This window comes from Chlorocebus sabaeus, chromosome 16 (genome assembly GCF_047675955.1).
Source record: "Chlorocebus sabaeus isolate Y175 chromosome 16, mChlSab1.0.hap1, whole genome shotgun sequence".
In the NCBI taxonomy this organism is placed as follows: Eukaryota; Metazoa; Chordata; class Mammalia; order Primates; family Cercopithecidae; genus Chlorocebus; species Chlorocebus sabaeus.
This window is the reverse complement of record NC_132919.1, coordinates 20,407,858-20,432,091: the sequence shown is the minus strand read 5'-3', so window position 1 is coordinate 20,432,091 and position 24,234 is coordinate 20,407,858. Positions and strand designations below refer to the sequence as shown.

Here is a 24,234-nt window from a genome sequence, read left to right as displayed (position 1 = left end):
CTGTGTGTTCACTGCTCTGTCCAGCGTCAGTACAGGGCCTGGTGCCTGGATGATCACAGGATGTTACCTCGTCACAGCCCTCTAGGGGCCTCTGTGTCCTCAGATATAGAAGGGCCTGATGGGTCGGCAACCCTCCCTCCCCTAAGCACGACACCCTGGCCCTGGCCCAGAGGCAAGGGTCCCTCGAGGGGCCACAACCTTCCCCAAGTAAGAGGGGGGCTCGCAGGTGTCATATGGAGTCTCACACAACCTTTAATCCTTTTCTTTTCTTTTTTTTTTTTTAATTAAAACAGCAACCAGGTAACTGCCCCAACCCATCAGGGAAAGGACCCGGGATGGGCAGTCGTTTTTTCAAAAAAATATATTTTCTTTTTTTAAAAACACCACCAAAGCAAACCCATAGCCCCCGTTGAGCCAGTCCTCAGGGAGAATGGGCGGGAAGGCTCCCCCTGCACTTCTCTGAGCAGAGATCTTGGGCCCCTCCCACTGGACCCCAGCCTGAGCAGAGGGCGGGGCTGATACCCTAGGGGGTGGGGGAGAAGCGATCAGATCCAAACCATGCAAGAAAAACAAGCCAAACCCATAAAGCAAAAGAAAAAATCAACAGAGGATAAATTAAAAAAAAACAAAAAGGTGAATGACACCGATTAGGGTGGCAGGCAGGACTGGGTGACCCAGTGTGCCCCGCAGAGGCCCCGTTCGCCAGTGCCAGCGGAAGGCCTTGGGCGGCTCATGGCATCTCCCTCATGGGAGTCTTGGGGGATTCACACAGCTCATCCCCTCTTGTGTACCCCGCACCAAAGCCGGGATAGAGGTGTGGCCACCCTGGGCCAAAGTGTGCAAAGTCCATTCAGTCAAGAGATTAAAAAAATATACAACTTGGGTGGCATCCAGGCTGGGCAAGGCAGTGGCCCATTCACCCAGGCACCAGCGGCCTGCTGTGCAAGGGGCAGCAGCATCCACAGGGGGCATCCAGGCCCCCTCAGTCCAGGATCTCAGCAGCTGGAGACGGGTCCTTGGAGCAGCAGGGAGAGGCACTGGTGGGGCCGACAAGGGCCTGGCTGGCAGCCCCGATGGTCTGCTTCTTTGGCACTTGGGACAAATGGCTCGCTGCAGAGTCAGGTGGGAACAGGCCCCTCGGTTCCTCCCAGGTGCCCTGGGCCAGGATGGCAGTAGCTTATGGTATGGGTGAGCACTGCCCCCGTAGATGGAGCTATGGGGCTCTGGAGGGCCGGAGTGGGGTCCGAGGCCCAGCCCCTATGAGTCTTCGCCCAGGATCTCCTTCACGAAGGCAGCGATGTCTGTCTTCTTGGTTTTGTGCAAGGTGAAGAAGGGGTGCTCCTGGGGGTGACAGAAGGCATAGTCACCATGGAGGGGCTAGCGGGAGGGGGAGGTGGCCACTCCTCCCCAACCAGCTCCGGCCCAAGTGTTCCTCCTGACTGGCAAAATCCTACTCATCCTTCTAGGACCTCCACCCCCAGAAGGCCCTCCATGACAGTCACAATGGCATTTGTGCCTCCTCCTCAGCTCTCTTGTGGTCACTCTCCAGCCACACTGACCTCCCTTTTCCCCGACACGTCAGGCCTCTGCCCATGCTGGACCTTCTGCTTGGGACAGCCTCTCCGTCAGCAGATAACCCTTATTCATCCTTCCAGGCTCAGTTCAAATGGTACCTCCTCCATGAAGCCTTCCCTGATGCCACCCTTGGCCCCTCTGCCCCATTCTGTCACACACTGCCTGTGTATCCTTCCCAGGGCCTGGCATGCAGGAAGGAGGGAGGAGGGAGCCAGGTATGCAGGAGCAAACAAATGACCGAGCACCTAAAGGAGTGAACACAGGGCCAGCCGGAGGAGCTACCCATCTGTGTGCAGGATGTAGCCCTCTGCCCAGAGCCCCACCCAGCCCCAGCCAGCCCCGAAGAGCAAGGCAGGCACCTCCCGCCCATACTCACCATCAGCTCCAGGTAGCTCATACGCTCTGCGGGGTTCTTCCTCAGGCTAGGAGAGAAGAGTGCAGCTGTGGCCAGGCTGGCAGCGAGGAAGGAAGCCCAGCCCCCGAGGGCCAGCCAAGCCACTCTGGGATTGCCCCAGGCCTGGCAGCAGGGGACAAGTGCACCCAGGGAAGAAGGGACAGGAGTGTCCAGGGCTTCTCCCAGGGTGGAGGGGCATTCATAGGGGCAAACTAGAGACTCGCAGCAAGTTTCTCTGGCTCTTGGGGTCCTGGTTTTCTTGTCTCCATAGTGACCTAGGAATTTCCATATCAACACCAAAATGGGACTGCAATGTTCTGCCTAACAAGCATACACTCGGTATCCTCAGTCAGGAGAGAAAACTCCTTATCGTGGGTTCTGGGAGAGGTTAGTCCCCAGTTAAAGGGGTCAGACTGCCCAGGGACACTGCTGGGCTCCTCTGTTGCTGATTATGGTCAACAACAAAAGTGCTGGGACCATGGGTGTGAGCCACCGCACCCGGCCGCTTCTTCCTTACCCGTTTCTTGCTCTGTTTAATTATGGTCAGAGAAGTTGGTCTGTATGACTTTGCCTTCTTCCTTATTCCCTCTGTAACCTCAAACATGATTTTTTTTTAAGAGAGAATCTCGCTCTGTCGCCCATGCTGGAGTGCAGTCGCATGATCTCCGCTCAGGCTCACTGCAACCTCTGGCTCCTGGGTTCAAGCGATTCTCGTGCTTCAGCCTCCTGAGTAGCTGGGATTACAGACGTACACCACCAGGCCTGGCTAATTTTTCTATTTTTAGTAGAGACAGCATTTCCCCATGTTGATCAGGCTGGTCTCCAACTCCTGACCTTGTAATCCGCCCGCCTCAGCCTCCCAAAGTGCTGGGATTACAGGCATGAGCCACCGCACCCAGCCTCTCAAACATGATTTTTATAAGGCTCCTGTGGGGCATTCTTTAATTTGGTACAAAGTTCTAGATATCAATAAAAGCAAACTTGTTTTTTGTGTTCAAATCTTCCATACACTTTGTTCTCTTTTCAGTCTATCTGATTTGTCCACTTCTGGAAGAACTATATTAAAGTCTCCCACCGGGACCATCGTTTTGTCAAACGCGCCTCATGCTCCAGCTGTTTCTGCCTTACATATTTCGATGCCATGTCATCTGGGGGTTTATTTGCTAAAACAAAAAGGAACAGGGCCCAGGAAGGTGCAGGGATCTGGCCAGGGAGGGGCAGTGACAGGTGCTCAGCAGCACCCAAGACTCACCACTGAGCAGTGAAGTCCACAAACTCGGGGGAGAAACGGTCGGCTGGGAGCTGGGGGGACGGCTCCTCCACCACCTGCTTCAGCTGCTGGAACGGGGTCCCCCAGGACTCGTAAGGGAACCGCAGGATGGCCATCTCAATCTGTAGTGGTGACAGAGGGGGTCAGAGGCCCTGGCCCCAGATACACTCACGCTCTGCACCCAGGAGCCAGGGTTGGGGGCTCCCACCCATCCTGGTCCCAGAGCCAGGCCTCAAAGCTGCACAGCTCATCTCCCTATCACAGCCCAGCAGAACAGAGGCAAGAAAGCTCTTAGCTCCTCCCACTCAGCCAGCAGGACCCAGCTCAGGAAGCAGATCCCGCCGACGCCGGGACTGGTGGGACCATCACTGGGTTTTCAGACAACCTGAATTCTGAAGATTTTACAAAACAATGCAGGTTCCAGCTGCTCTGGAAAAATCTGAGGAGGTGGCAACCACGGACCGCAGCCTCATGAGCCAGGTGGGCAGGTCCCAGGTGGTCACAGCCATTCCCCGCCCTAACATTTGACCATCTCAGACTTCAGCATCTGCTGTCATTTATTTGGGCTGCTGTTTTCACAGAGGAGGCACATGGGAAATGCTACACACACACACACACACACACACACACGGCTGTCCCCAAGGCCACAGACAGAGCGTGAGACCATAAGGCTGCCTCGCCTCTGCACCCGTGAGCCTGCAGCCTCATCTTCTGCAGGGCCCCGGCAGTTTCCCTCCTAGACAAGTGGCCTGTGTGGCCACATGTGCCCTGCTGGATCCGGATTTCCAGTGGGTGACATCGGGCCGGTGGGTCTCTGTACTCGCTCCAAGCTCCCAGCCCTGTGTCCTCCCTGTGGTTGGCAAGAAGTCTCAATGGAAGGGATGGACTAGCTAGGACTAGTCTGGGCTCCAGTCATGACGACTGGATGGAAAAAACAAGTCATGTCAGCCCTGGCTCCAGCCTGGAAGAACAGAGAATTCCGAGGCTCCAGCACAAGGGCCCTCGCTGATGGCCATCCTCACCATGATGAACGGAAGAGACCTCAGCACAAACGCTTGGTGCTGGCAACTGGAGCCTGGACAGAACCCTAAGGACTGTGCGGAGAACATGCCTCCCATCAAGCTAGAGGCCCTTTCCAGCTCGGACACAAACATACCCACACAGGCAGGGCCCACTGTGTGCGTGTGCGTGTGTACACGTGTGTTCACAGGACAAAACCGTACCGATTTGGGGGGCTTTTCTCTTAGAATTTTCACTGACTGCAATATGTAGAGCAAGGACCCCACATGAGCTGCAGGAGAAGGGCCAGTGGCCATGAGAGTTATAATTAGAAAACCAGAAGTGTCCAAATCCTCAACCTCGTACTCCTTTATTTTTTCTAAAGAGCTCAAAAATACCTGGGCGCGGTGGCTCACGACTGTAATCCCAGCACTTAGGGAGGCTGAGGCAGGCAAATCACAAGGTCAGGAGCTCGAGACCAGCCTGGCCAACATGGTGAAACCCTGTCTCTACTAAAAATACAAAAAATTAGCCGGGCATAGTGGAGGGCACCTGTAATCTCAGCCACTCCGGAGGCTGAGGCAGGAGAATAGCTTGAACCTGGGATGTGGAGGTTGCAGTGAGCCGAGATTACTCCACTGCACTCCAGCCTGGGCGACAGAACAAGACTCCGTCTCAAAAAAAGCTCAAAAAATGAAAAACAACCAAAATAGCCTCTGGGCACAAAGATGTGCCATATGGTGTTATCTGCCAGGAAATGTTTAGAAGCAGCCTGATTGTCCAGCACCAGGGGCCAGTCCCACTGTGGGGGCAGAGACCCAGCCAGGACCGTAGTCTCACCCCTGTGACTCCCCAGCGACACTAACAGGCCAGCACCCAGTCAGCACTCGCTCCTGGCCAAGGGCTATCCCTGGCATGACCCCTGTCTGTTCTGGGTGATTCCCACTGGCATCCTGAGGCTTGTGCAGTGAGTGGGAAAAAGCCAATGCCAAGAGAGCGCTGGGGCCCTTGCAGGATGGGGTGAGGCCGAGACCAGGGTCCCACCCAGGGTGACTCTCCCGACTCTGTTTCACCAGTCACTTCCCCAGGATGGCCAAGAATTTCAAATGGAAGGAAAACATGGCCGGGTGCGGTGGCTCAAGCCTGTAATCCCAGCACTTTGGGAGGCCGAGACGGGCGGATCACGAGGTCAAAAGATCGAGACCATCCTGGCTAACAAGGTGAAACCCCGTCTCTACTAAAAAAATACAAAAAACTAGCCGGGCGAGGCGGCGGGCGCCTGTAGTCCCAGCTACTCGGGAGGCTGAGGCAGGAGAATGGTGTAAACCCGGGAGGCGGAGCTTGCAGTGAGCTGAGATCCGGCCACTGTGCTCCAGCCTGGGCGACAGAGCGAGACTCCGTCTCAAAAAAAAAAAAAAAAAAAAAGAAAAAGAAAACATCAGGAACAAGAGAAACATCCCACATCAGCAGACAGGGTGAGTGAACGGTGGCAGATGGTTATGGAGTCTTTGGAAGAGATACATACAGGAGTCTATTACAATTTAGAGAAATTGGCCAGGTGTGGTGGCTCACACCTGTAATCCAAGCACTTTGGGAGGCCGAGGCGGGCAGATCACATGAGGTCGGGGGTTCGAGACCAGCCTGACCAACATAGAGAAATCCCGTCTCTACTAAAAATACAAAATTAGCCAGATGTGGTGGTGCCTGTAATCCTAGCTACTTGGGAGGCACGCCTGTAATCCTAGCTACTTGGGAGGCTGCGTGAGGCAGGAGAATCACTTGAACCTGGGAGGCAGAGGTTGTGGTGAGCTGAGATTGCACCATTGCACCCCAGCCTGGGCAACAAGAGCAAAACTACATCTGAGAAAAAAAAAAAAAAAAAACAGAGAGAGAGAAAAATATGAACAATATGTAATGCTATAAAATAAAAATAAAAAAGGTTTTTAAAAAGAAGCATTACGAGGCTGGGCGCAGTGGCTCACACCTGTAATCCCAGCACTTCAGGAGGCTAAGGTGGGTGGATCACAGTCAGGAGTTTGAGACCCACCTGGCCAACATGGTGAAACCCCATCTCTACTAAATATACAAAAATGAGCCGGGCATGCTGGCACACGCCTGTAGTCCCAGCTACTCGGGAGCCTGAGGCAGGAGAATAACTTGAACCTGGGAGGCGGAGGTTGCAGTAAGCCAAGATCACACCACTGCACTCCAGTGTGGGCGACAGAACGAGACACTGTTTCAACAACAACAAAAAAAGAAGCATTACATATTGTTCATATTTCTCTAAATTATAATAAAATGTATTTTATATAAATATATATAATAAAAATATTATATATATAATATAATGCACAATATTGGCACTGAAATGGGGTAAGAGGTGTCTCTAGGTAGCTAACTACAGTCATTTTCCCCTTACTTTGCCTCTGTATTTTTATGTTAGGTTTCCACCACTTTTGTAACTTGTGGGAGAAAAACCTAACCTGTGCCCAAAGAGGCCACCTCCACCTCCACCTCCCTGTGTGCGCCTGCCAATCCTCCATCAAGCCGGGAGCATTCCCTGTCCTTGAACCTGAGATGGCCTGTGACTTGCTGACCAAACAAGGAGGCAGAAGTGATGCTGTGCCAGTTCCAGGCCTAGCACTTCAGAGGACTTCCTTTTGGATGCCAGCCATCATGAAAGAACTCCAACTCTGCTGACACTGCCATGCTCTGAAGCCCAGGGAGCAGGCCAATGTGAGTAAGTCGCATGGAGAGGCCAGGCGGAGGAGGCCCATGTTTGTGAGGCTGTGTTGGGACTTCCAGCCCAGCCCAGCCCAGCCATGACCCCAGCCAGTGCCAGGTACAGCAGAAGAGCCATCCAGCTGAGCCCAGCCATAATGGTGGAAACATGAGAAATAAGAAACTGCCGTTGGTTTGGGTCAGTAGGTTCTGGGTTGGTTTGCTATGCAATACTTGATAACTGAAATATATTTAGCACACACTTGTCCAAGTTCCATCAGCTACATCAGAAGGCCACTAGCTGTGGTGGGCCCAATAATGATGATGGATGGACAGATGGAAGGGAGACAGAGAGGTGGGGAAGGGACATAAGGGTGTGTGTATGTGTGAGGTGGTCATGAGTGGGGTCTCTAATATCCAACCAGTTCTGTGTAGTCTAAATACAGCAAGAACTTGTCCTTTGCATCTAACCTAGGACTTGGAAAACTGTTATTGCAGATAGAGCACCTGCCTTCAGGCTGAACATTCCTCTCCACCTCAAAAAAAAAAAAAAGTTCAATTGAAAAATTACATGTCACCAATTAAAGAAAATTGAAGGTATGGCCCAGTCCCACCTCTCTGACAAAATTATTTCGACTTTGAGTCTTTCTCAGTCACTGTCTACAGATACACTGTTTATAAAGTTACAGCCACAGGCCAGGCGCAGTGGCTCAAGGCTGGGCGTGGTGGCTCATGCCTGTAATCCCAACACTTCGGGAGGCCGAGGCGGGTAGATCACCTGAGGTCAGGAGTTGGAGACCAGCCTGGCCAATATGGCGAAACCCCGTCTCTACTAAAAATACAAAAATTAGCTGGGAGTGGTGGCAGGCACCTGTAATCCCAGCTATTCAAGAGCCTGAGGCAAGAGAATTGCTTGAACCTGGGAGGCAGAGGTTGCAGTGAGCTGAGATTGTGCCATTGCACTCTAGCCTGGTCAACAGAGTGAGACTCTCTCAAAAAAATAAAAAAATAATAAAAAAAGGCCAGGCGCAGTGGCTCATGCCTGTAATCCTAACACTTTGGGAGGCAGAGGCAAGCAGATCACCTGAGGTCAGGGGTTTGAGACCAGCCTGGCCCACATGGCAAAACCCCATCTCTTCTAAAAATACAAAAATGTGCCAGGTGTGGTGGCTCACGCCTATAATCCCAGCTACTGGGGAGGCTGAGGCAGGAGAATTGCCTGAACTCGAGAGGTGGAGGTTGCAGTGAGCTCAGATTGTGCCATTGCACTCCAGGCTGGGTGACAGAGTGCGACTCTGTCATCAGAAAAAAAAAAAAGCCGGGCATGGTGGCACAAGCCTGTAATCCCAGTTACTTGGGAGGCTGAGACAGGAGAATCACTTGAACCTAGGAGGCAGAGGTTGCAGTGAGCCGAGATTGTCCCACTGCACTCCAGCCTGGGCAACAAAGTGAGACTCCATCTCAAACAAATAAAAATAAAAAATAAATAAAGTTCCAACCACATGATGATAATAACGACGGTAGCAGCAACACCAGTGAAACCCACAACACCCGCGTCAACTCTCTATCCACCAGACCCTTCTCTTCCCTCGCTCCCAACCCTCCCTCCCTCTCCTCTGACCCGGCCACCCAGGCACACAGCAGGCACAGCCCCACCTCGGGGCCTTTGCACCTGCACCCCCTGGTCTACCCTGCCCTCAGGTCAGCAGGGTGCCTTCTTTGCAGAGGCCTCCGCATCTGCAACAGTGGCCTTCCACCTGTCCCCAGGGCCACCCCCACCTGCCCTACTCTTCTCCACCCCTATGGCATCAAAAGAAATTTATTTGGTCTTTGTTCCTGGCACAGAGCTCCTAAAACCCTTGGAATTTCCTGAGTGACAGGAGTGGTTTTGTTATCCACAAGGAGCCTGAGTTTATGCTAATGAGGTGACTCAAGGTGAGGCCCCTAGACAGCCTCAGGACCGGGCTGCTGCCCAGAAAACCCAGCTGATTATACGGAGTGGGAACTCTCAGCATCACCTGCCAACTGACACTGAGAGGAGGGGGCTGCAGACTGTGCTCTATAAAAACTTTCAGTGGGTGCGGGAGCTTGTGCCTATAATCCCAGCACTTTGGGAGGCCGAGGTGGGCAGATTGCTTGAGCCAAGGATTTCAAGACCAGCCTGGGCAACATAGTGAGACTCCTCTACAAAATATTTAAAAAATTAGCTGGGCGTGGGGGCACACACCTGTAGTTCCAGCTACTTGGGAGACTGAGGTGGGGGGATGGCTTGAGCCTGGGAGTTCAAGGCTGCAGTGAGCTACGATCGCATCACTGCACTCCAGCCTCAGCAACAGAGTGAGACCCTCTCTCAAAAAAAACTTCTCCATGTGAGGCCGGGCGCGGTGGCTCATGCCTGTAATCCCAGCACTTTGGGAGGCTGAGACGGGCAGATCACTTGAGGTCAGGAGTTCGAGACCAGCCTGGCCAACATGGCAAAACCCCACCTCCACTAAAAATACAAAAATTAGCTGGGCATGGTGGTGCCTGTAATCCCAGCGACTCGGGAGGCTGAGGCACAAGAATCGCTTGAACCCAGGAGGCAGAGGTTACAGTGAGCTGAGACTGTGCCACTGTACTCTAGCCTGGGTGACAGAGTGAGACTCCGTGTCAAAAACAACAACAAAACTCCATGAGCTTGAGGAGCCTGTAGATTGGGCAAGCACAGGGAGGTACCAGGAGGGTGCCAGGCCCTGAGAGGGCATGGCAGCTCTGTACCCCTCACTCACACCCCTCCCCCCATGAGTCTCTTCCACCTGGCTGGTCCTGAGTTATATCCTTTCTGATAAACCAGTAAACACAAGTAAAGTGTTTTCCTGAGTTTTGTGAGCCATTATCAAACCTTAGGAGAGGGTCGTGGGAAACCCCAATTTGTAGCCGGTCAGTCCAGCAGTATGGGAGACCCGCTACTTCCAACTGGTGTGTGATGTTGGGGGCAGTCTGGTGGGAGAGAGCCCTTAACATGTGAGGTCTGTGCGAACTCTAGGTAGCATGAGAACCGAACAGAACTGCAGGACACTGGGTGGGTGTCTGGAGAATCTGAGAATGGGTTGTAGTGTTGGAAAACACCCCGCCACTGCTTCTCACCACGTCTTACTGATTTCCTCTGATGGCCTCATCCCCAACGCCAAATAGTCAAAGGGACTGGGGATAAGCAGGAATGTCCTGGGCCAGGCTTCCCTGGGCAGGGAAGGAGCTGATGCCCAGAAAACTCCATTGGTCCCAAGCCACGCAGCTGGCCAAGGCCACCGGCCTGAGCCCTACCTGCTGATGGCATCGTCCTTCCACGCATCTCCTGTACAACTTCCTAGCCCTGGCTGGGGGACACACCCTGGTGGTCTTCCCATCCTTCCAATCCACGATCCACATGGGAGTCAGAGCAGGCTCACCCACACCTTGACCTGAGCCCCGACGCGGAAGGCATGGGGTTTTGCCAGGCAATTCCAGAAGCAATGGCTCTGGGTCCATCCCTACACCTGGACTTCTGCCACATCTGCTCTCACCCTACCCAAGCCAGGGATGCCTTTGGCCTCCGCAGGCCCAGGATTGAGAGTCCACCCACCCTTCCTACCACTCCACAGCAAGGTACCAGCATGCCACTGGCAACAAACCTTCTGCTACGAAATATTTTTGAAAAGATCTTCACCATCTTGCTTTTGCATGATTTACATACCAGGAACTCACATAATTTGGGATTGGCTGTGATTTCTCAACAAGCACCAAGAACTCCAGAGAAAGCCCTGTGGCCACCATATCACAAAGCGCCCAGGACTTCATGATGAGTGACCCTGACCCTACGACGTTCCCCTAAATCAACGTTAATTTCTGATGGCATGTTTTCGTCTCAGATTTTGAAGCCAATACTTCTTTCCAGAGCCTAAACTATTTGAGGAGTCCCCCAAAAGCTCACTGGCCCCAGGCACGGCTCCACCCATCCCACCTGACCACCAAGGGCAGGCTCTGGCCCCACACAGTACCATGGTAATGCCCAGGCTCCAGACGTCGGACTTGACATTGTAGCCCTTCTGGTTCAGCTCCGGGTTGATCCTCTCAGGCTGCAGGAGGGAACAGTGAGGCGTGAACACCCGCCCCAGGTAAGCTCCGATGGCTAGGCCTTGCCTCCCAATCCCCAAACTGAGCGCTCAGCTTAGCCCACCTGCCCATGTGACGGGCGAGGAAACTGCGGCTAGGAGGGCCTGCGTCATGCTTAGAAGGCCCAACCCTTGCCTCGGGCTGCCCCTACCTGGGAGCAGACCCCGAAGGCCCTCCTGACAATGAGGGCGGGGCAGGCCCGGCACAGCCCACCACTGTCCACCGTGGAGGTTGTTCATGCAGCTTATCACCCAACTGGGGCGCTGTGGGGGTCAGTTAACAACAGGGTACAGAAGGGCTGCCCCTGGGCAGCAAGACACAGATGGCCCCACTATGGTAGGAAACGCAGTGTGGGGAGGCTCTGCCCGACGGGTAGAGGGCATGGCCGGGGTGGCTGATTTGGGCAGATCTCTCCCCGCCCCATCCTCTCCTGAGCCTGGGGGGCTTGGGGACCACTCACGGCCATGTAGGGCTTGCAGCCAGCATCCATCGTCTTGGCCACAGAGTCCACCAAGTAACCACTGATGCCGAAGTCACACATCTTCACATGGCCCTCCTTGTTGATAAGGACATTGGAGGGCTTCACATCTGCCAGGAAAGGACATGCCTCAGCCACGTCTGTGGAGCATGACTGGAGGCAGGTGCTGTGCTCTGCAGAGCTGTGTCCCCCTCCCTCACCCAAGACCCCTCCTGTGCCCCCTCCTATGCCCCAGTGGGCAGGTTCCACCAGGGTCCCAAGGGTCAGACCAGGGAACTGAGGCTGTAGGAGGTGTCGGGCTAGCTGACAGTCATACTTGGTCCTCAGGGAACAGCCAGGACGTGCCCAGCCCAGCCAAGCCACTGCAAAGAAGGCAGGACCCCAGGTGCTTTGCTGGGGGCGCCGCGCCTGCCTCCGCCCTCCAGACGTGAGGTGCAGTGAGAGCCTGGCTTGTGTGGGTGCTCCCAGAGGGCAGCAGATCAATTAAAGCCTGGGAGGCAGGATCTGTGTGTTTGGACATGGAGGCCCCACAGACCAGCATGGGAGACCAGCCTAGCAGGGATTCTCCATACAAATGCGCACAGGACACTCGCATCCCCTTGCCCTCCATGGGGATGTATGTAAAGATGGAAATGCACATAAAAAGGACCAGAAGGTTCCGTGCCAAACGCCAACCACAGTGACCTGGAGGCGGGGGCTGGGATGGGCACCCAGTGGTCAACGGGAACTAAGCCTAATTCATTTTTTGGAAAGCAGTAAATCTGTAAAAATAGACTTGTGCTCAGCAGCAAAAAGGAACAAACCGATACCACACCAGACCCGGGTGGGTCCAGAAACATCAAGCTAGTGAGGCTGATGTTCCAGAAAGGGCGAAACCAACTCACCATGGGAAAACCAGACTTGTGGCTGCCTTAGGCACATGAGGGATGGCAGGGAAGAGGCCCAAGAGAACATTCTGGGCTGGGGTGAGGGAATTATCCTGCATCTTGGAGGGAGGTGGTTGCAATGGGTGTGAACGTGATTATACGCACTCTGTGCTGGAATTTCATGATTTGTAAACTATACTTTAGAACAGAACCCGGTCCACCTTTCTCAGGACAAAGGTAAAGCCAGTCCTTGCCTCGAACACCAGCAAACATGAGGGGAGGCAGCTGCAGGGCTGCAGGTGGAAAGCGGCTGGGACCCCACTGGGCACGTCACAACTTATCACCTCTCTGAGCCTCAGTTGCTCATAGGGAGACGTCTACCCGCCTTGGCCTGGGATCCCTCCCACTGGCTGCACCGTGCCTGGGTGGCTGCCGGGCACTGACCTCTGTGGATCACCGACAGCTTGCTGTGCAGATGCTCCAGAGCCCGCACGATCTGGCGGTGGGGTGGGGAGGAGGGAAGAGACAGGACTCTGTTATTGCTGGTCACGTCAACAACGACAGCAGTAAGACCCCATCCATGTCCACCTGTCTCCTGCTCCCGCTGCACAGGCTAGGCACCTCCTCACCCCAGCCTCCTGCCCTGTCCTGGCATTTGCCTCAGCACCCTAACAATCCCTGTGCAGACACACTCAGCCTCCTGCCTCCTCTCACCCTCCCAGGCTCACCTCCCAGGGAGCCATCATCATCACTGCCTGCCAGGCTCTTCTTGGGTAAAACCCAGCTCTTGGCAGCCTTCCTGTCCCATCTTCCCTCCCGTGGCAGAGCCAGTATTCTAGCAGCTTGGAGCCATTTCCCTTGGGAAGGCTGGGTGGGGAGCCAGAGGCAGGCATATATTGTAAATGTTTCCAGATGCAGTGAGGATTGAACCAGTGTCACTAGTTCTATTTTCCTTTTTCCTTTGGCTACTGGGATGCTCAAGCCCAGTGTTGCTACCCTCCCTCAAGGACTTTTTAGACTCAAAAAGCACACATTTTGGATGCTAACCTTTCCCTCAACTCAGCTTGTACCTCTGTGAGCTGCCCCGGGGCATTTTCAGTATGATGCTGTTGTAAATACTAAATTCCTTTTTTTAAAAAAAAATGGTCTGGAACTCAAGAGTTGGAATCAATGGCTCAGACACCTGGATCTGCCAAATCTGTGGGGCTCCAGGAGCCCCAGGAGCCGAGGTCTCCTAAGCGTGAAGGCTCTGGTCTGGGGTGGAGGAGAAGGGCCTATGCAGGGCAGCTGCCCAGGTTCAGGGGGCACACTGATGCCCAGCTCTGCCCAACACACCAGCATCTGGCAGGCTCCATGCCTGCTGGAAGGGCTGGGCCTCTGCCTATGCACCTGGGACCCCCAGCCCACCCAGGCCACTCACAGACACAGCAATCTCCCCGAGGATGTCCTCTGGAATTGTCATGTTTTTATCCAGCACCTTCCGGTAGAACTTGTCCAGGGATGTGTCCATGAGCTCCATGCAGATCCACACATCTCCCTGTGGGTGACACCCAGAGCTCAGCCAGGCTGCCTGTGTCGGCACCACCTACACTGCCCGCCCCAGCACCAGCCCCAGCCCCCTCCTCAACGTGTGCCCACCCACTCAGCCACAGTTCACCGGGCTCCCACCCACCCCCCACTTGCCCGCTTCTCCCCACCCTCCACTTGCCCACGTCTCCCCACCCTCCAGCTCTGCCTGCACTGCCAGGTTCGGGCGCCAGCCTCCCCCATCTAATCCCTAATTCCAGGTGTCTCCAGGGAGGAGGGGGATCAGCACAGAGCCTCACTGGGTCCCTCCACCAGAGCCTCAGGATGCACCTGCACCAGCTCCATGGCAAGAGCCGGCCCTGCGGACCGACAGACACCTTCATGCCACCTGCCTGCAAGGACCTGCTCCCTCTTCCCCAGTGAACTCCTGAGAACCCTCCTGACAGGAGAGTTAGGAGATGTGCACGGGGCACCCACAGGCTGCAGGGGCCCCATTGGCTAGGAGCTGGCACAGGGGATGCTGAGCTCTTCATGAGTGAAGAGTGAGGCCAGGTGAGGCAGCCCTGACCTTGCCCGATTGCTGGACTCAGATGCCCTGACCTTGCCGCAGCTCCTTGAGGGGCAAACGACCAGTATGAGCCCAGCATCGCCCAGGCTCCCAGCCTCCCTGCTCACCCACACCCACCCGGCTTGGCGGAAGGCAGCTCCACCCTTCCAGCCTCAGTCACTCCCTCAGCACACACCCCATCCTGCCCACAAACCTAGAACCCAGATCTCATATCTCCACGGCCACTGCTTGCTCAGGCACGCCACGCCCCGTATGCCATGGGGATGCGAATGGCCACACAGGCAGAACTGAGTGCAGCCGAATGCTAGGCCCCAGGCCATGTCATTTAACTTCCGTGTCAACTTTAGGAGGCACCCACAACCACCAGCCTCATTTGACAGACAAGGAAACCGAGGCACCGAGCAGGACAGTAACAGCCAGGAGGTGGGGGAGCCTGGTGGTCTGGCAGGGTTGGTGCCTCTGGGAGCCATGCTGGCCCCAGGTGGCTCCCCGTGTCCCCAGCACGTGGCACACTGGAGGGACTGAGTGACAGTGGGTTGCAGGCGACTGATGGGTGGGAGGTGGAGCTCCCCAGCTGTACCACGCGAGGACACACCTCTCTGAACAGTGCCCCGTAGAAGGTGACAGTGTAGAAGCAGTCGACTGTGCGCATGTTGATGTCCAGGTCCATGAGCAGCCGCTTCTGCTCCTGTGAGTTCACAGTGGCCCGGATCCGCTGCAGGGAAGGACTGCCGTTCAGAGGTTGCTGTGGCAGAGGCCAACACCCCCACTCATGACAGGAGGGCCAGGAGCTCAGAGGGCCACTGCCTAGTGTGCCCCAAAAAGCCTGGGCTCGGTACTGGTCACTGAGAGGGACAGGCAGGGCCCCACAGCAGGGCTCAGCTCGCCTCCTCCAGGGAGCCCTCCCAGGTGCCTCCAGGCCCTGCTCACCTTCACGGCCATGATGGTGCCGCTCTGGGCGTGCCGCACCTTCTCCACCACCCCATAGGCTCCACGGCCCAGTTCCGAGATGGTCACCAAGTCATCAGCCTCCACCTCAAAGTTCTTGAGGGATGGAAAAGAGAGGGAGTCAGCGGCCACCAAGCTGGAAGCCAGTCCTCACCCCTCACCCAGTGGAGATAGCTAGGCAGCATGAAGAGGACCAGCTGGTTAGATCTGGGCTCAAACCTCATACCCACCACTCCCTGCTGTGTGACCCTCAGGAAGTCACTTAACCTCTCTGAGCCTCACATTGCCCTCTATAAAATAGGCACAGTGCCAACACCCCAAGGCTGCTGTGGAGTGTGACTAAGACACCCATGAAATGCCCCGCCAGCAGGCAGAGCTCTGAGAAAGAGGGGCCCTGTCCCTCTTTCCCCAACCCCACTCAGCTGATTGGAATGAGTCAGTCATTCAAAAACTGTTACCAAGCAGCCACAATGTGTTTTAGGCACTGGGGCCACAGTGACAACAAAACAAGTCTTGCCTTCACAGATGTGTCCCTCTCTTGGGAGGGACACAAAAAGGAACAAGCAAGTAGATGAATAGGACAGCAGGTGGTGAGTGTCAGGGGGTGCGACAGCCTGGAGGGGGCATCGTCAAGGACAGGCCTAGGAAGTGGGGTTTCTTTTATTTGTTTTAGACAGAGTGTCACTCTTGTCACCCAGGCTGGAGTGCAATGGGGTGATCTCGGCTCACTGCAACCTCCACCTCCTGGGTTCAAGCGATTCTGTCTCAGCCTCCTGAATAGCTGGGATTACAGGCGCCTGCCACCACACTGGGGTAATTTTTGTATTTTAGTAGAGACAGGGTTTCACCATGTTAGCTAGGCTGGTCTTGAACTCCTGACCTCAGGTGATCTGCCCGCCTCGGCCTCCCAAAGTGCTTGGATTACAGGTGTGAGCCACCGCGCCCAGCTCTTTTTTTTTTTTTTTGAAACGGGGTCTCACTCTGTCACCCAGGCTGAAGGGTAGTGGCATGATCATGGCTCACTGCAACCTCCACCTCCTGGGCTCAAGCGATCCTCCCACCTCAGCCTCTCAAGTAGCCAGGACCACAGGCATGCACCACCACACTGACCAATTTTTTGTATTTTTGTACAGACAGGGTTTCGCCATGTTGCCCAGGCCTGGTCCCGAGTTCCTGAGCTCAAGTGATCCTCCTCCTGCCTCAGCCTCCCAAAGTGCTGGGATTATAGGTGTCAGTCCCTGCACTTGGCCTGGGAGTAGGGTTTGTGTTGGGAGGACCTAGGCATAACACGGTCCCTGAGACAGGATTCTCAATGGCTAGTGCCCTTCCGAAGCTTCTGGAAGCAGAAAATGCAGGCTTCCTAGGTGCTGGCCTGAGGGAATGATCCAGCAGGTCCAGGGAGGCCTAGGAGCCTGCACGTTCAGTACTCTCCGCTAGGGCTAGGATGAGGTGCAGGGCCGTGCTCTCAGCTCAGAAACCTTCCTACCAGCTCTGAGCTTGCCAAGCTCCAGACAGGCAGCCAATGGTCCTCATTCCCTCCAGCAGGGTCAAAGAGTGGGTGGCCCAGGGCCACACAGCCAGCAGCGCAGGACAACACTCTTCTCCACAGCCTGACCTCTCTGACCCCTCAGTCACCTCCCCGCATAGTGACCCTGCAGGGTCAGCTCTACCCACTCGTCAGGTGAAGTGAGAGGCCCTGCAGGGGTGGCGGCTGGCACCTACTCTGTCTCCAATGGTGATGAAGGTCCGGGAGTCCAGGTTCCGGGGGGGTCTGTGGAGAAAGAAGACTCCATGAGCTTCAGAGAGAACCACACCCTTCCTCCAACAGCAGCAGCAGATGGGCCAGTGTGGGGCCTGGCGTGGGAACCAGGTATATCCTGCCCCGGAGGCACCTCCTCGGACCACCTCCTCTCATTGGCTGCTGAGCATCTACATGAGCTGGGCACGGCCTCATCGAGCCTCCAAGACGGGGTGAGAAGTGAGCAGAGCAGAGCAGATGGTGCTGCATGAACCCCAGCAGCCGTCACCTAGCTGCACCCACAGCAGGTGCTGCCCAGAACAGGACGAGGCAAAGCAGAGCTGGCCCCACCTGCCTCTCACTCCTTCCACTGAGCCCTGTTCGGGAAGCCTCTCCAGGGTGAGCCAGGGAGAAACTGAGGCAGACTCACGTGGGGTTAGGCGCGGGTGGCTTGGACATGCAGGATATCCGTAGATCCTTCTTCCTCTTGGATTTTCCTAGAATGGAGAGAAGGTGAGGCTTCTGGCCTATCCCTCAGTCATCAATGTCCCCTCCACTCCCCTTGGGCTGGGCAAAGATGGAGACAGGGATGACTCAGGCCCTGGCCCACAAGGATGCCAGCCTCTGCGATCAACCTTGCCGGGAGCCCCCTCTCTCCAAGCCAGACCGTGAGGCCTTCAAAGGGAGGAAGGAGGCCCACCAGCCCTGCAGGGGAACAGAGCAGGACAGACCCAGGCCTAGAGGCTGGAGCCCAGGGCCTTATCTCAGCCCTGCCCACTGGGCACATCTTGAGTACCTCCCTGGGCCTCAGTTTCCCCATCTGTGAGGTGTCCTCACTGCCATGCCTGACTAGCCAACAGGACGTGGGGTGAAAGGGGCCCAGCAGGGGTCCAGCCAGCACCTGCAGCAGCCACTGTGCAGGGGCCTCATGGCCGCAGGTAGCAGGATGAGGCTCACACTACCTCCAGGATGAGGGCCAGGCCCCCAGAGAGGGCAACAGGCGGTGGAGCAAGCGGGGACTCCAGCCCAGGCTGCCCTCCAGGCTAGCTCTGCCGGGCCCTGCTCACCCTGGAGGCCAACACCTGATGCCCGTTTCTCTCCCTCCCCTGAAAAGTGCTGGCTCTCTCCCCTCCCCTGCACTGGGCAGGCCACAGTCCTGGGGCAGTACCTTCCTCACTCCACCCCTGGGGGCAGGTGAGAGGCCCCAGTGTCCACACCTCTCAGGCTGGCTGCAGGAGCATGGCCAGGGGCACAGCAGTCAGCTGGTACTAACGGAGGGTCAGCATTTCTGGGGCTCCAGGCACAGTGGGGCTGGCATGCAGAGGGAGCTCCCTGTAGTCAGGGCTGCCCTTTGAAGAAGGCATAGCCGCCATTCCACAGGCAGGAGAAGCAAGGATCAGAGATGGCAGGGTCACCTGGCGCTCTGGCACCATCAGGCAGCAGGGCTGGGAGTGACACAGCTCCCCGAGACCACCCAGTACAGACATGCTGGCCACATTCCTGCCCTTGCGGGAGCTTCTGCCCCATTTCCCAAGCATGGTCCTGCCACACCTCGGCCCTCACCCACCACCTCCCACTCACTGCTGCTGGCTCAGCCTGGCCGCTGGCACTGGGGCCTGGAAACTGCCCATGGCCCTGCTGCCACCTGCCAAGAAGACCCCAGTCTCTGAAGCCGCCTCCAAGTCAGGTTCAGATCCAGCCTTGGCCACAGTGCAACGCAGACTTGTGGCCCCATCTGAGAGCCACGCACTGGGGCCCAGTAGCCAACCCAGCCCGGACAGAGGGCAAAGGCTGGTTACCGCCACTAGGAAGACAAGGCCGGAACAACAGGAAACAGAAGAGCCTTGGCGGGGACAGGGGTCCCAGGGTCCATCCTGGGGCAGGTGGGCAGAGTGCAGGGGCCAGGCAAGCAGATACCTGCAGCCTTTCCACTAAAGCTGCCCCGGGGACCCCGCTGCCAGGCCCCAGAGGCTTCAGGAAACAATGGCATCCACAGACAGAGGCAGCAGCAGCAGCAGCTGCCGCCACATGCACTGGGTGCCTGCCTGCTAACCGCTCACCCGGTGAATCAATCGCCTAGTCACCACTCCTGTGTGAGGCGTTTTTAACTCATTTGAAGATGCAGCGACACCCTGGCTGTCCGGGACTGCATGGGTCTCACGGCGAGTCTGTCAGAGCCACAGCACTGGCCACAGGCAGGGCCCTTCTCATCTGTGACTCCAGATGCTCCCACAGCCCCACAGGGAGGGGCTCTCAACCTCACTTTACTTGGCCAACAGGCTCAGAGAGGTGAAGCCACTTGCCCCAGGCTGCGCAGCAAGTCAGGGTTCTGACTACAGTCCCTCCTGAGTTGGTTGACTTGGAGACCCCAACAGGCCAGGCCACGGCTCACAGCACCCCTGCCCCAGGGAGCCCTCCCTGAGGCTGAAGGACGGGTCCAAGTCTCATGCTCAACAAGAAACGGCCACAGAGTCTGGAGACGCAGAGGCTCAGCACACTCTAACAGGAAAAACCATGGCCAGCAGCTCCTGAGGCCACTTCTATCCTGCCTCTGGGCCAAAGGCTCTGAACTTCAGGGGCTCTGGGTTTGGCATAGGGCAGCCACGGTAAACCCCAGCTCTGCGATCCTGGCATGGTGCCCTCCTCTGCACCTTGGGTTCCTCATGTACAAAACAGCTTGAGGCAGAAATGCCACCCACCTGCCCCGCACAGTGCTGCAGGATGAAGCAAAACCACGTCTGCAAGGCGCTCAGCACAGGGTTCACTGCGCAGATGGGGACCTGTTGTGGCCCATAAATGGTCACCATGGATATGACCAGCCTCTCTGCAGAGGTGAAAAAAAAAAAAACTGACCTAAGTAATGAGAATTACAGATAGCTTTTATTCCTGATGTCAGGCTTTTTGTAATCAGAATATAAAATATTTTCTGTTAAAAATGAAAGCTCTGCACAGAGACCCTGGGCCTTGACCTTGCCCCAGCCCCTTGCAGTCCCATCCTTTTCCTGTGGGGTCCACGCCACACCCTCCCTGCACTTTCTCTGCTCTTGGTCCCTCTGGCCCAGCCTGCCACCCACCTCATGCCCTGGGATTTGGGGATGTTGTATCATGTGCCCCCCTTTCACCAAGCCTCAGTTTCCCCACCTGTCAAGGGCACTTGCACATATGGGCTGGATGGGTGGGGACCACGCTCCTCACAGGCCTGGGGGGTGTATGGCCTGGCCTCTGCATCCACCTGCCTGTTGGGGACACTGGACTTGCATCAGGAGGGCCGCAGGCTCCACAGGGAAGCCACCCAGCTGTCAGACGGAGTGGGTGAGGCCGTCATGGAGACAGCCCAGAAACAGGCCTCAGGCTGCCACAGACGTCAGAGCTGGGCCCAGATGGCCAGGCAGCCCAGGGCTGCCCAGGTGCAGCCGTTGTGGCGACCGTCACCACAACAAACAGAGGCTCTCAGCGGCCACTGGCAACCCATGACAAGCCCGCCTGTCCCAGTTCCCAGCACGGGGTGTCCTGGGGTGTCCTCCATATACTCTAGCCTCAAAGCAGCCCCCAGGCAGGGGTGAGGAAACGGAAACTGACCAGAATTCAGCCACTGACCTAAGGCTACACCGCAGGTAAAGAGAGGTGCCCCCAGACTAGGACACAACTGTCACTGGCCGTGGCAGCTCTGCCCTATCTCCTCCCACTCACCCCCCACTAGAGACCCGACCCTTGAGTGAGCCCTTCTCTGAATGAGACACCTCCTTTCCCATCACAGGGCCTTCATGCATGCCCTTCCCTCTGCCTGAAATGCTCTTCCCTGCGACTGTCCCAGCTGCTACACGGTCTTGCCTTTCACCAGTTCAGAGAGGCTGCCTGACCACTCAGGCCCCAGTGACTGGCTCTCCCTGTGGCCTGCTGGTTTCTCTGCTGTGGAGTCCCATAGGTGGCCGTTCTGCGTTACCATCTCAGCCAGCCAGTCTGCAGATCACCTGCGAACAAACGCTCTGGAGCCAAGGCCTGGGCTCAACTGCAACCCTGCCCCTTCCCTGCTGTGTGCCCTCAGGCAAGTGGCTTCACCTCTCTGGACGTATGTGAAGCGGAGACTACAGACCAACCTCCCGGGGTTATCAGCGCCATGCCGTAGCAATGCCTGGTGCGCGGAGATTAGATGGAGCCATCTGGGAGTGCACAGCTCCGGAGATAACACCACCCTCAGCCCCAGACCATCCCTGTCCACCCTCTCAGTGACTCCACGAGGGAGTAGGGGAGGTTCACATATCTGTTGTACCAAGCATGCGGGAGAAGAGGCGACTCAGAGAGGCCACACGGTGGGCTTCTGGTGAGGAGTGGCCATAAAGGCAGGTCTGCCTGGCTCCCACATCCAAACAGCAACAGCCTGAGGGCAGGGCCCCCACTTCAGCTGCTCCTTCTATCCTGGGCCTGGGGAGACTGAGCTGTGTGGCCTCTAACAGTCACCCACAGGGGCAAGGTGACAACCCTTCCTCACAGCCTCTGCTCTGCCTCTACTCATAAAGGCAGCCCCCACGCCGTGCCACACCACGCCGCGCCACACCACGCCACACCACGCCGCGCCACATGAAGGAGCATCACCAGGTTTCTGACAACAGAAGTAACCCCTGCTCCTAGTTCACTGCCCTCACCTGACTTCTGGATGTTCCAGGAGGTCCCTGTTCCACTGTAGAAGTTCTGGGCCCGCCAGGGAAAGAGCCACAGGGGCTGGGAGATGTGAACAGCAAGAGGCGCCGCCCTGCCCCAGGCCACCTCTATTCCGCAGGGTCCCTCAGAGGGACAGCAACGAAGCCAGCCCACTCCAAGGCACGGGGAAAACTGAGGCCCTGAGAAGTGGGCGCAGGCTTTTGCGTGGGCAGATGTACCTCGATAGTGAATGCATTTGGCTGCGATCTGCCAGACACTGGCCCCTGTCCCCAGGACAGGTGCCATCAGAGGTCCTGAGGCGCTGCATGCGCCACTGCCAAGCACCTGCGGGCAGTAGGGGGTGGCCATGCACCTTCAGGCAGGGTCCCTTGCCCTGAGGTCCTGGGGCCCCTGTCTCAGGCTCTGGAGAGGATGCAGGACAAGGGGAAGGTCCTCCCATCTACCCAAGCGCCTGCTCCATGCCAGGCCCAGGCTGTCCCATCTGGACTCATACACGGCCACTGCAGGCCCTACCTTCTCTATCCTCACCTCGTAGGAGTGCAGCAGGCTAGGGTGAAAAGGAGTGACCAAGGCTCTGCCCTCCACAGCCCTGCCCTGCCTCTGCCCGGCTGTGCGAGGCCACCTGGTCAGGGCCTGGCCTCTAGGGCCTCACATCCTCCCCACCTCTCCACCCTACGGGGACTTCTTCACCTGCAGAGCACTGGAGACCTACCTACCTGGCAGTGGCCCCTCCCCGGTGATGCTCCGGACCAGTACGGCTCAGGAGCACCCCTAACGTCCAGTGGGAGGCCAGGTGCTAACCTGCACAGGGGCACCCATGGCTGCCAGAGGGTCCTCCCGCCCAATGCCCACAGCCCAGCAGAGACAACCATGGCCCACCTGCAACATGGAACCACTTGTGATTTGGAGGGAAGGACATAGGGAAGGGCCAGAGGCGTGGGCTTTGCTGAGGAGAGAAGGAGGCAACATGGGAGGACCCTGGGCAGAGTGGCCTGGGCACAAGGCGTGTGAAAGACAGGGGGCCCACAGCAGGTGGCTGCGGGCATCAGGGTACGGCCTGGCCTCCCATGGCCAGACCTCACCGGTCTGGGTCCTCCATGCCCCATGACCATCAAAATGTCCATTCTTCTGCACCCAGAAATTCCACACTGAGCGGCTCACCCACACACGACAACACCCACTAACATTTAGTGAGCACCTACTATGCTCCTGGCCTATGCAAATTACTTTCATTACATCTCATTTGATCCTCTCAGCAACCCCTTGAGGTAGGTACTAATGTGATCTCCATGCTGCAGATGGGGAAACTGAGGTCCAGGGTTTATAGAATCAAAAGGCTGGCACATGCAATTGGTGAGGATCCTGCAGGTCCTCAGCAGGATGTGAGGAGCGGCCTCCCAGGGACAGGAAGAGCCAAGAGCAGCAGGAGGACAGCAGTGTGAGAAAGAAAATGCTGGCCAGACCAGGCGAGGTAGCTCACGCCTGTAATCCCAGCACTTTGGGAGGCCAAGGCAGGAGGACCACTTGAGGTCAGGAGTTTGAGACCAGCCTGGCCAACATGGTGAAACCCTGTCTCTACTAAAAATACAAAAATTAGCCGGGCATGACAGCACATGCCTGTAATCCCAGCACTTTGGGAGGCCGGGGTGGGTGGATTACTTGAGCTCAGGAGTTCAATACTAGCTTGGGCAACATGACAAAATCCCATCTCTACAAAAAATAAAAACAAAACAAAAATGGAGTGGGTGTGGTGGTGCGTGCCTGCAGTCCCAGTTACCTGGGAGGCTGAGGTGAGAGGATCGTCTGAGCTGCAGTGAGCCATGACTGTGCCACTGGGCAACACAGTGAGACCCTGTCTCAAAAAAAAAAAAAAAAAAAAAAAAAAAAAAAGGGGAAAGAAAATGCTGGTCTCTGCACAGAGTATTCCGAGGAGAAACAAGAGACTGTCTTTTTGTCCCTTTGAGATTCCTGCCCTGTGCGATAAAGGTTACTCAAGTGCAGGCAATTTAAAGAAAAGAAGAAACAAAGAGACCTGCTTTAAGCCAACCCCAGTGCCCTGCTCTGTCTGAAGGGGAAGCCAGGCTCACTGAGCACAGTAGAGCCCCAGCAGCAGGCTGCTCGGGCCGGACGGTGCCTCAGAGACTGTCCAGTGCAGACGCTGACACCAGGGGCCCCGGGACACGCCTGAGGTAAAGCACCAGTGCAGCAGCAGAGAGGTCCCCAGCCTGGGCCCCAGCTCCTGCCTTCCCCACACCTCAGCGGAGCAACCATCACAGCGTCGGCCCATGCCGGCCTCGGAGTGAGCCGCTCTCCCTCTCTGTGCACACCTCGGTTTCCTCCCTTGATGTTCCACGAACCGG

The 24,234-nt window shown here is 56.4% G+C and overlaps 1 protein-coding gene across 3 annotated transcripts in view; it reads right to left on the bottom strand.

The window, feature by feature from the left end:
• Positions 1–258: 258 nt before the first annotated feature.
• MAP2K3 (mitogen-activated protein kinase kinase 3) overlaps positions 259–24,234 on the bottom strand; it is a 31,765-nt gene continuing 7,789 nt past the window's right edge. For 2 of the 3 annotated variants that reach the window (XM_008010684.3, XM_008010686.3), the window contains exons 2-12: positions 17,646–17,712; positions 17,200–17,248; positions 15,460–15,573; positions 15,125–15,244; positions 13,855–13,971; positions 12,879–12,930; positions 11,551–11,678; positions 10,976–11,053; positions 3,222–3,361; positions 1,952–1,997; positions 259–1,341 (exon numbers count right to left, since the gene is read on the bottom strand). In XM_008010684.3, the coding sequence (XP_008008875.1) occupies positions 1,258–1,341; positions 1,952–1,997; positions 3,222–3,361; positions 10,976–11,053; positions 11,551–11,678; positions 12,879–12,930; positions 13,855–13,971; positions 15,125–15,244; positions 15,460–15,573; positions 17,200–17,248; positions 17,646–17,712 (995 nt within the window). In that variant the 3' untranslated portion in view covers positions 259–1,257. Of the gene's footprint in view, positions 1,342–1,951; positions 1,998–3,221; positions 3,362–10,975; positions 11,054–11,550; positions 11,679–12,878; positions 12,931–13,854; positions 13,972–15,124; positions 15,245–15,459; positions 15,574–17,199; positions 17,249–17,645; positions 17,713–19,914; positions 19,999–24,234 lie in introns of those variants that run through there. The other variant, XM_037987808.2, reaches the window with a different exon arrangement.